Source organism: Physella acuta, unplaced genomic scaffold, assembly GCF_028476545.2.
Source record: "Physella acuta isolate Inbredline_101_S28 unplaced genomic scaffold, ASM2847654v3 ptg000319l, whole genome shotgun sequence".
Taxonomy (NCBI): Eukaryota; Metazoa; Mollusca; class Gastropoda; family Physidae; genus Physella; species Physella acuta.
This window is the reverse complement of record NW_026731838.1, coordinates 646767-659175: the sequence shown is the minus strand read 5'-3', so window position 1 is coordinate 659175 and position 12409 is coordinate 646767. Positions and strand designations below refer to the sequence as shown.

General features: G+C 36.8%; 1 protein-coding gene across 1 annotated transcript; it reads left to right on the top strand.

Moving 5' to 3' along the window:
- Positions 1 to 941: 941 nt before the first annotated feature.
- Positions 942 to 12151, top strand: LOC131940486 (uncharacterized). The gene is made up of 7 exons (XM_059299146.1): positions 942 to 1069; positions 4416 to 4627; positions 6906 to 7131; positions 7532 to 7647; positions 8261 to 8519; positions 11854 to 12032; positions 12122 to 12151. The coding sequence occupies exons 1-7, from the start codon at positions 1018 to 1020 to the stop codon at positions 12149 to 12151; spliced, it is 1074 nt and encodes a 357-aa protein (XP_059155129.1). The 5' UTR covers positions 942 to 1017.
- The last annotated feature ends 258 nt before the right edge of the window (positions 12152 to 12409 follow it).

Genomic DNA, 12409 nt, shown 5'->3' with positions numbered 1-12409 from the left:
CTGGGGATAATGTAGGAGTGGGATGTCCGGTATGGGGGGTAATCGACGGGGGAGGGGGGGAGTTAGTGTCCTGTTCCCAGACCGGCGGACCAGACCACCCCTATTGTGGTGTAAAAAATATAACAGTTAACTTACCACCAACGGGTGAAGTGACAAGCTGAATATTCAGTCAAATATCTTTCTGAGTAGATCGTAGACTCTCTTTAGCGATATTTACAACTGCTGTATACAACTCTCCGTAATGTGGAATTAAACTTTTAAAACAGCATGTAAACAGCGGAAAATAAGTTCACTTAAAAATAGGTAGTATTACAACTGCGGCAAGTATTGTATTTTAAGAAGTCAGTTTTTAATGAACATTCTGTGTTTTAAAATTGCATAAATACGTTGACTGTTATGCAACTAGCCCAGTTTTTAAAATTCGTCTTTATTTATTCTCGAACACCCGAAAAGCGTTATTTATACAACCTGTAGTAAATCAAAATGCAAGTGTATGTTTGCAACTCCGTAACGGTGAAACACATAAATACAATTAGTACTCAAGTGAATTAATCATTGAACTTGAAAACGTTATGAAATAACTCAACTTTGTATTTTCATATAAGAAATGAAACCAAAGTTGAGCTTAAGAGGATATAAAGTAATATTTTTGCTGAATTTTCAACAGATAATGTTTTCAGAAATGTTTTCCTATTATTTTTCCGGTGTTAATGATAGGTCTGGCATTTAGGAACAGGATTTGAATTACAACGGATCATATGCTGTCTAGAATCTAGAGACCGTCTGAAATGTGTGTTCACTGAATGCCATTAGCCAATCACAGGGCATGTTGAACTACAGGTATGTTCATATCACGCCAGGTGCAAGCAGGTAAGTCAATGGCGTGTACATGTACAGTAGCGCGTGACCGTTACAGCTAATAATAACTTCCTAGACTAAACGTCTGGTCTAGGCGATCTGTAGTAGAGATATGAGATTCTCTTGGTGTAGTCACAGCAACAATCGACTAATTCAATCATGTTTTTCTATATAGTAATGTGTTGGATCTTTATTTTAGAGAAAAAGATCGGTATGTTTTTTAGTGTTTAAGGCGTGTAGTGTTAGAGATAATATTTAACTGTAATTATATTATGTAGCTTAATGTTGTGAGTGTATATATAAAAGTTGTACTTGTGTATGAGTATGGGTATATGTATGATTATCACGTACACGTACACGTACACATAAATATACATAAACGTACAAATAAACGTAAACGTAAACGTAAACGTAAACGTAAACGTAAACGTAAACGTAAACGTAAACGTAAACGTAAACGTAAACGTAAACGTAAACGTAAACGTAAACGTAAACGTAAACGTAAACGTAAACGTAAACGTAAACGTAAACGTAAACGTAAACGTAAACGTAAACGTAAACGTAAACGTAAACGTAAACGTAAACGTAAACGTAAACGTAAACGTAAACGTAAACGTAAACGTAAACGTAAACGTAAACGTAAACGTAAACGCAAACGCAAACGCAAACGCAAACGCAAACGCAAACGCAAACGTACACGTACACGTACACGTACACGTACACGTACACGTACACGTACACGTACACGTACACGTACACGTACACGTACACGTACACGTACACGTACACGTACACGTACACGTACACGTACACGTACACGTACACGTACACGTACACGTACACGTACACGTACACGTACACGTACACGTACACGTACACGTACACGTACACGTACACGTACACGTACACGTACACGTACACGTACACGTACACGTACACGTACACGTACACGTACACGTACACGTACACGTACACGTACACGTACACGTACACGTACACGTACACGTACACGTACACGTACACGTACACGTACACGTACACGTACACGTACACGTACACGTACACGTACACGTACACGTACACGTACACGTACACGTACACGTACACGTACACGTACACGTACACGTACACGTACACGTACACGTACACGTACACGTACACGTACACGTACACGTACACGTACACGTACACGTACACGTACACGTACACGTACACGTACACGTACACGTACACGTACACTTACACTTTTGGAAGAATGTCCTGGCACGGACAAGTATATATGCATGGACAAAGACACAGTTTAAATGGTTATTTTCGTGTAAAAGCCCATGTGCGCGATTCTCTCTCTCTCTCTCTCTCTCTCTCTCTCTCTCACTCTCTCTCTCTCTCTCTGTCCGCAAAATATTTTACAGGCTTTGTTGAAAATAATATGTTAGATGTTTTAAATGTATAAACAACATTTTATTTAAAGAAGAAAAATAAAAAATAAGGCATATTTGAATGAAGAAAAACATTTTTAATTATACAACCGGAAAAGTGTTTCTAGATTTACGGAAAAACTAGAGTTAGACAGATTTAGATCTAGAATCTATTCCAATAAGAAATGGCTATACTAAACTATTTCAGGCCTTAATTATTTTATTGAAATCTGTGTTTGTTGAGCTATGGAATTGGCTAATTTGGTATAACATTAAATTTGAAAGAATAGGGCCTATTCGCGTAAGTTAAGTTTCTTAAATACGTCTTTTATTCTTCATAATTTGTAGGTGCCTAAATAGCTGAGATGGTTGTGAAAGTTATACCATACGGGTTGTACTGGTTCGAGACACACAAAGTCAATCTTAATTATTTTTTTTCATTTTTGTTTATATGTGAATGATAAAGTTGCCTATCGAAACTTGGCGGGACACGGGGCAGGTGAAGTAGAGTTCACATGCTACTGTATTTTCAGTATATGAAGGGATAGTGTGTGTTACGAAGTCACCGCATAGTGGTGGTGCTGTTGACAGCAGTGAGTTGAGGTATTTAGATAGCAGGAATATAATTTGGTTTTAATTTTTCTAATAGGTATTGGTAGTCTATGTTATTTTAAACAAGTATAGACATTACAGGGTTGCCTACTTTCACCATTCCTGTTCCTACTGGCCATAGACTGGGTTATGAAGATGTCAACAGAGAAAACGCGAAACGGTATACAGTGGACATTGTGGAGCCAGCTGGATGACCTGGACTTTGCTGACGACCTGGCCCTCCTTTCTCACACACAACAGCAAATGCAGGATAAAACCAACAGGGTTGCAAATTTTTCTACAAGCCTGGGTCTGAACATCCACAGAGGGAAAAGTAAAGTTCTCAAAGTCAATGCATCAAACAACAACCCTATAACACTGGCAGAAGAAGCCCTAGAAGAAGTGGATAGATTCACCTACCTTGGAAGTATTGTTGATAAGCAGGGTGGGACAGAAGCAGACATAAAAATAAGGACGGGTAAGGCAAGAGCAGTCTTCAACCAACTAAAAAATGTTTGGGGTTCGGGAGATTTAACCCTTAGAATAAAAATCCGGATCTTCAACACACTAGTAAAACCTGTTTTACTCTATGGAGCCGAGACATGGAGAATAACTGCTATAAATAAGAAGAAAATACAATCATTTATAAACGCATGTCTCAGAAAGATCCTGCGAATTCGCTGGCCTAAAACCATCAGAAATGATGTTCTATGGCAACGGACAAATCAACTGCCAGTGGAAGTAGAGATCCTCCAGAGAAAATGGAAATGCCACACACTCAGGAAGCCTGTATCCAGCATAACAAGACAGGCCCTCACCTGGAATCCACAAGGCAGGAGGAAGAGAGGCAGACCAAGAAAGACCTGGAGACGTGACCTGGAAGAAGACACCAAGAAGATTGGATACACCTGGGGACAGTTGGAGAGACTAGCCCTGGACAGAGACGTCTGGAAAGCTCTTGTCAGCGGCCTATGTCCCAGTAGGGACGACAGGCAAACATGATGATGATGATGATAGACATTACATAAAACAAAACCACTGTTTTTTTCATAGTCTTAACAATGTTTCATTCCAATGCTCTTAATCAATAAAATGTTTCTTTTCCTAAGTTTCCGATAATGACTTTCTTAAAAGCTGAATAACAATTCATTTGTTTACTCACTTTCCATGGGTATAAACATTTTCTTCAGGCATCTCTACCGTTTCTTCCCCTTTCACCTATAGAACAACCAGTATCCGCAATCCCCTCCCCAAACGCACACACAACCCCTTCACCCTTCTTCAGACAGTTTTACATACGGCTCCCCGGAGATAAATATCTAAAAGAAAACCGGGTAGCCTTTTGTAAAGGAAAGACAGCTAAAAGTCACCAGAATTGCCCGAGTAAAGAGTAACGATGGCTAGTATTAGTATAAAATAGTTATAATCAGATTACCTGTTTTCTATAAATCGTCTACATACATATGTATATCATCCTTCAATATTGCATTTCTTTTTAATTGTGTACATTGTTTACCTAACCACTAACACAAACACATGTTCTTAAAGCTGATTCACAAGGAGTTGTCACGTCAATCGTTAGCTCAGATGAAATAGATGAAGGAGAACCGTTTACTGTCACATGCAATGCCTTGCTGGCAAGTGTTCCAGGGGACATTAAAACAATTACAAAGCTATATATACGATGGAGTGAAGATGGAAACGAACAGTACACTTACTACGCGAGATATAGATTGTACATTCCCCCATACAATTTAACGGTGAGAATGTTTACAGTTAATGTACTAATCTGTTTTGATAACATTCTTCTTTGTTTTTATATAACATGTTGCAGATTTAATACATGTACAATAATATTTAACTTAGTGTGATGTAGCTTGTAAAGTAAACGATCTTCTTCTTCTTTAGACCTTGCGATCCATTGGGCAGATAAAGCAGAATATGATGTATATCATAGTTATTGTGTGGTGGGTGTTGAACTTAAGAAAATGTAATCTATCTATATACTACTAAAACTCAAGTTTGTTTACATGTTTGAATATTTTTTTTTTGTTTGTCTGATTGACTACTGTAGAGGATCTACGCTATGTGCAGAACTGTAAAATAGTATATAGGTAGAGAACAATTTTTCTTTTCAGAAAGACTTTTAATCACAAATGTATTTAAAGACGTTGATTAATTTATTGATTTATTCATTGGTAGATTAACTACATTAATTTTAATTTTTTTCAAACAATGGAATTACCTTGACTGGTTAGTCAAATAATTTTTTACGTGTCATAGAAAAAATTCCTGTTCATTTGTGTCACTTCAGCGAATGACGAAATCTGCATCATTGTTTACAGGATGCTATTTGGTACACTGGGTTATCATATGAACACGATGGCTGCTGTTAGTTTTAAGGAGCCAGGGGCCGTACGCTGCGCCTATACGGTAGTGTAATCGGGGGGGGCTACTGAGAGCGCCCCTCTATGCCCCTGAAAAATGGGTGGTCACCGAAGTGTGTTCTAACTGATTATTTCGTTGAGTGATTAATGTACAAATAAGGTTTTCACGCGGTAGTGTAGGTAAACCCGTGTCCCGATATTTTTTTTATCCAAGCGCAGGCATTGTTTACATTTAAATAACTCTATTTTAGAAAACAAGGTCACGAGTCTAAGAATATAGGATTGGTAATGCATGGATGAATCCCTTCTTATATATGTCGTCGGACTATCTTCTTTTCCCGCGGCAACTCGCGGGGACGGGTACGCTAGTTTAAGATAAAATTTAGTTTGAAAGTTACTACTACTAGACTTAGATCTGGATATATGCGGGTAAATGAAGTTGCATAACGAGACTCAAAGTATTAAACTATAGTATAAAAAACATCATTGTCGTTACGAGTTAAACAGCTAAGTTGTTAGTGTAATCGGCTTTCATGCAGGTGGCACGGGTTCTAGACCAATACGCCAATGTTAATTTTTGTTTTCAATTTTTTAATATTTTTTTTTTATGTGAATGATAAAATTGCCTATCTGAACTTGATGAGACACAGGGCAGGTGAAGTATAGTTCATCTGTTTCTTTGTCCTAAACATATGAAGGGATTGTGTGGTCAGAGACATGCTCGGTTGGAATCGTTTTTTTTTTAAAGATAAAAACATGTTGTCTGAGACTCGGCGGGCCAGTGGGCAGGCGAATTAGAGTTGAGTAGGTCACCTGTGACGTCAGTATATGAAAGGATAGTCCGAAATCGGTGTTTTCCATGTTTTTAAAAGATAAAAAACATCTTTTTGAATGTGGGGAGGGGCGTAGCGAGGGGGGGGGGCGGGGGTGCGGACCGCACCGGGTGACACCATTTAGGGGGGTGACACCCAGGCAAAAAATAGCAAAATATATATAGAAAAACTTGAGGGGGTGGGTATAAATCGAAAGTTTGAGGAGGGGGGTGCAAATCAAAAACTTGAGGGGGGAGGGTGCAAATCGAAAACTTGAAAGTTTGTCCCCACGAAGGGTCGCTACGACTCAAGGTGGTGACACCATTAAGTGCCGCACCGGGTGACACCCGACCTCGCCACGCCACAGAATGTGGGGTCTGTTTTTTTTTTTGTGATGATAAGTGACAGACGTGATGTTTTTTTTATGGATGACCCCCGAAACCCACAGTTATCCAAGGGATGACGGGTAGTCTAGTATTAATTATTTACAGCGAGTTTATGCTACATTTTCTTTGAAATAAATCATTTAATACGATATACCTTGTGCAATACGTTTATCAATTTGCATGTATCAATCAGAAAAGGAAAATATGCACATGAATCTCGAAATTTAGGATTATTTAGTAGATTAAAAAGTAATATAATTTTGCAACAGGCTTTTTTGTAATGCATTAAGGGCTGTGTGGTACCTGGAGTCAACACTACTACACCGGTTTAGAAGAATAAACCAAAACATGTTAGAAATATGTAATCCTAATCACATTCTTTTTGTTGTAGCTAGTGCAAATAATCTTATTTTGTAACACTGTATATTTTTTTATATAAACGCTCAATCACAGATTTTTTCAAATGACACTTCAAGGACAGTAACAGTATATTTCTCTGGAAGTTTACGAGAAACATCAGACTCAACAAGACCAGAAAACAGGGACACAATGAAAATAGAAATACTGTTCCATGATGCTATTTGTACAGACGAGGGATACTTCTATTGTGGAGCATCATACATGGATGCAGAAGATTTTGAAAGATCAACTTACAACAAGCAATTTCTCTATATATTTTGTAGGTTTTTTTTTAAAATGTAAGATGCTGGATTGACATTGTTTTTTTTTTTAACTTCAATAATTAATTTAGGCTCTTAAATGATAATGCAGATATGAAATACGTTTAATGTAGGTTGAATCTTAATTGTGATTTATATTCCATGCTAAAACCTATAGTGTGACTATTTAATAGTTAACGATGTAATAATTCAAAATTTCTAGAAAATTTGCATTTTTAAGTTTAAATATAGGTATGAAATACGTTTCAATTTTGGTTGGGTATTAATTCTGATTTATATTCCGTAACAACATCCATACAGGTAGGTCTAATGTATTTTAGTACATGTCTAGAAAATATGCATTAAGCATTTTACACTTAAGTTTAAATTATCATCTTACAATATGTAATTGTTTTCTAGCAATCGCAGTAGACCCTTGGTCGTTTTATATATCCCCGCAGTCTCAATGGAAATATGCTGAAGGTAACTCGATCAATCCTGCAGGGTCTGATGTTACTTTATTTTGTGGAGTAGACGTAAGTTTTTCATTTATAGTGTTTCCTCGACATAGGATTGTACTATGATATGTTGTGCTTTGAAATACGAGTAAAATATTAAGTATGAGGAACAAGGTCAGCGGTCGTTGTTTTGTTTTTTTTATCGCATATCGTGGAAAAACATTGCAACGAGTCGTGCATTATATTTTTTTTAAAAGTAAGCCGGCATTCTTTACGTTATATTATGTTCTGTGAAGTTTAGTTATTTTCGTTAGGGATAGAAATGAAATGCCCCACGAGTGTGGCTAGTAAGTGAACAAAGTGCATCCATCTATCTCCTCCACTCTACACCTCTACCTCTTCTTTGAGCTCAGGGGGCAATATGGGACTGAAACGGGTAAATTGCATTTCAATTGATTTGATTGGGGAAAATTGATTTAAGATATAACTAATTTGACGTGTGGGCAACGTTACGGAAGAAATTAAATTAGCATCTACAGGTACCTCTGTTTTTGCACTCAATAGTCATCATCGTCTTTTGTTACTACACTTATTTAAAGTTTATTTTGTAACGACTAAAGCTCTTTGTAATTAACGAAACTTATACTAACGTTGACATTTTATTAAAAGCCAACTTGTATTGTAATCACAGGGCCCGAAACAACTAAACATCACCTGGAAGTTTCGCAACACTAGTGGAGAAATTAGCACTTTTATACCACTTCAGATTGATTACAGCAGTTCCTCTTTTAGATGGTACAGTCCGTCGATAGTATGCCACAGGTACTATTATTATTCAGAAATCCGTTTCCAAACAGAAGACAAGTATGATGGCTACACGTTTATGTGCCTTGCTACAGCATACAACAGGGACACGAGTATCGGAAACATGACTATACATACACAAAAGAGTAAGTTATGATTTTTTTACGATATCAAAGACAAGCCTCGTTAAGTGTTATACTAGATAATTTATTTTCCATGGTCTGTCGGATAGGATTATTGAAAACAAACACATACAACACAGAATAAATAAACAGCGTACTATTTTTTTTTTAAGTTTTAGTATTTCAAAAAACATGTTCTTAAGAAGTGTTTTAGTAGACAAGCAAGTGTCCAGGGTCTGTCGGCTGAACTGCCTACTAAAAAGCAATATCCCACCATGCCAACACCAGCATTTATAAACATTTTAACCTCAAAGCTGCAGTTTTGAATTATAAACAGTCAAAGTTAAAAAATTTAACGGCTACAAGCCTTTGAATACTGATTTAAAATATTTAAATGTTTTCTACCTTGATTGTGTAACTGTAAAACATATAACTTACAAACAGTCATCGTAAAAAAACCGCTTTCCAGTTTTTCCTTGAAGGGGGCGGGGCACTTTTTCGCGGAGGAAAATCGGAATGATTTACACTGGATTAGTGAGTTTATAAACTTTACCACTTGTAAAAGATACCATTTAAATTAAAGCTCATTTGACGATTGTGTAAAATTAATTTTGCTCCCCAAATTTTTATTTCTTAATTCGGTACTAATACCTTTAATCTTTCTAACCCGAACATTTTGGATTTCTACAGCTTACGGTTATCCGTTTATTGCGATGTGAAACATGGTGCCCCCCCCCCCCCCCCGGCAAGTTTTCACACTACTACGCGGACAGCGGCTATCTTCGAGCGGGTATTACACCATTTATTATTATAAGGGCCAAGCACTCGTGTACCCGCTGGTGTAGTTACCTTTTCTTTTGTTCTAAAAATAAGTGGGATAGAAGTTTCTTTCTACAAAGTAAAATTTTATATAAAAAATCCTATAAGGGAATGCGCGTAAAAATTATGAATGGGAAGAGATTCATTGATACGCTTGACCAATCATATTATAGTACAGTATATCAAAATAATTCACGGATAGGTTGCAACTAACCACGTGTACTAGGCAGTCATCTTGTTTCCAGATAAACAAAAAAAATCGACTGTTTTCGTTTGTTTACTTTATTTAAATATACTCTTCTATTTGTTGTTTTAAAATTATACAGGAACATCTAGGTTCATTTTTAAGACTTTGCCAAGAAGTGTACTGTTGATTGTCATTGGAATAGTATTAAACACTGTTTGGTATGCTTTATACTAAGCTGAAACATGTCAGTCAGCGTGAATCCCCTTCAACCCCTAATCCCCTTCTCGTCATTCAACCAACGGCGTTTTATAAATTTGTTACGGCATGCTGTGATAGGCTTAAACGCATTCGTCAGGTTTGCATCGGACTGTAAACGACACATGTGTTAATGTGTATGCCCTTCGGTCCGTATAGGGTTTGCTAGCAACTACTGTAAATACTAGATGGGATAGCTGATAAGCATTCACTGTACGTAAACATAGTGTTTAAACCTATCTACACAGATGTGTTATTCACGATTGAATAACCATGCGTAATCTATGTCTCATTGGATCTTCACCCACTGTCCAGCGGTGGGGAGATGTAGTGTTATGGACCGCTCTCCGACAGCCGCGGAGGGAGCGGACACCCCAGGTTCGTTTGGTATGGTACCGATAGAAGCCACTTTAATGGAATCCCAACAACTTGCCGTGAGCTCGTTAATGCTGTCTAGGGGTAAAACACGACAAATCGAAGAGACTCAACACGACTTAAACTATCAATACCTTTTTAATAAATGTACAAGATTATGACACTAGGTAAGTTCAAAATGTACAGACTCTAAGAGTACAATAAATAAACTCAAAAACTCCAACTTACAGTTTGAGAAAATCACAATATATCACAGCTGTGGCTTAGTATATTATACACCAATACAGATCAATACTTCACACAACTGAACGGCATCATAATTACCACAACAAACCAAGAAGAGACGTATTGCCTCTACAACAATAGAAATCCACATAAAGGTCAAACTATCACCGATGTAATCAAAAAGGTGCAATAATACACCAGAACAAAATAGTTGAAATACTACAACTTGCCACACAATACCTTATACAAAGGTGATAAAACATTTCACATAATTACAATACTGCAAAATGTGGCACACACAACCGCCGGCACAACTCTCCTGGTCCAAAGGTCAATCTGGCTGCCTCTGGACATGAAAAAACCCGAGATTAAATACAACTCAGATTAAGGGGAAATAACTCAAAAGTCTTACGACTATTGGTTGAGGATCTGTCAAGGATCCTCACGGTCGCAAGATCATTGGTTGAGGTTCTGCCAGGGATTAAAAATACAATCACCTGATGTGACAGAGTTCAGTTGACCGATTCGTACCAGTGAACTGACAATCCTCCCAAGGTCAAATACATAACTCAGGAGATTAAATATACATAAAGCAAAAAGACCTAAGTAGGTCACAGTAGGATGGTTGGTGGGGGAGTGTCTAGCCTTAAGCGTTGTACCCAGGATTGTGTAGTAGGCTATTATTAAAAGGCAATAAACTTGAGTAAGCTACAATTTAAGTAGGAATAGACATTGTATTGAGGTGAGAAAACCAGCTGAAAAACAAGACTTAATCTGGATTGATGATAGCTGTTCTGAGAATAACACCGGTTGGATAGGATGTGTAATATTTAATAGTCATTAATTCAAACAAGACTTAGAGCTGTTGCGTCCGTTGGATTTCAGTTTGTTACCTCTAGGTTGTTTCATTATACAACCAACCAGTCAACGAAATACTCATCTCGTATTCCAATGTGTACAATAAATGTTTTTGATAATTTGCTTCTATGTGACACTTGCTTGACTTTATACTAACAAACTTGTAACACAGCTATGTAACATATCATAACAGAGACTGTTCCTAAGATAAAAAATAAAAGACTCTCTTAAACGAATCGGCGCCTGCTACAAACTTCTCTCTAAACTCTGAAGAGGTTTATTTTTTTTCTGTCATTACAATTCATTTCTAAAGGGATAACTCAACTTAAGGGAAATTTTACATATATATATATACTATATATAATATAATATACGAGCCGACCCGCGGCATATCATACGCCGTTATTTAGGTGTTTTATTTTCTACTTTTCAGCAAATATATTCAGTGGCAGCATTGGTACTGTTGAATTCACAACTTTTGAATTACTGAAAAGTAGAAAATAAAACAACTAAACAGCGGCGTATGATACGCCGAGGGTCGGCTCGTAATATATAATAACCACATGTTTCAATCTGTAATCTATATATTCAAATTCACACATGTTTAAATCTTATTAAAGAAAGCTATTCATTTTTCAGCGATAGCCATTCCAGCTGTTATCAGGGAAGGCACAAATTTTAGTCTGACGTGTGAACCATTCTTAGCTGGTGTTCCTAAAAATAACACCAAAGTTGAATCTTTGAAAATTAGTTGGTCTGATGAGACAGGAAATACTATTTCAATTGCAGAATATTGGCGTAACAACTCCTCTTATTCCGTAAGTTTTCAAAAAACCACTATACAATTATGTAATACAATTTACTTTAATAATTAGTGAGTGAAAATATACTAACTTTTATGTCTCAGGCGGATCGAATGACAAGTAATACAGAATAGAAAATTGTTTGAAATTTTAATGTGACGTCATGGACGATTGTTAGTAGGCCTATATCTTTAGACATTTCCAAGCATGTTATTTTGTTTTAACTCTCCCTCTCGTGCTGTACTGAACATTGACATAAAAACACACATAAAACCTGTGTTTTATCAATATTATAGTTTTTAGTTGGTGAAGCTTCCTTTATCTACCATTTATAGATTATGAAAAAATAATTTAGTTATTCGTTATCGTTTGAAAAAACTATTTTTGGCCAA

Coding starts and splice junctions, on each gene's coding strand:
- LOC131940486 (XM_059299146.1), top strand. CDS start 1,018: ATGTTTTTCTATATAGTAATGTGTTGGATCTTTATTTTAGAGAAAAAG. Junction 4,628..6,905: donor TTCCCCCATACAATTTAACG/GTGAGAATGTTT, acceptor GCTCAATCACAG/ATTTTTTCAAATGACACTTC. Junction 12,033..12,121: donor GTAACAACTCCTCTTATTCC/GTAAGTTTTCAA, acceptor TTTATGTCTCAG/GCGGATCGAATGACAAGTAA.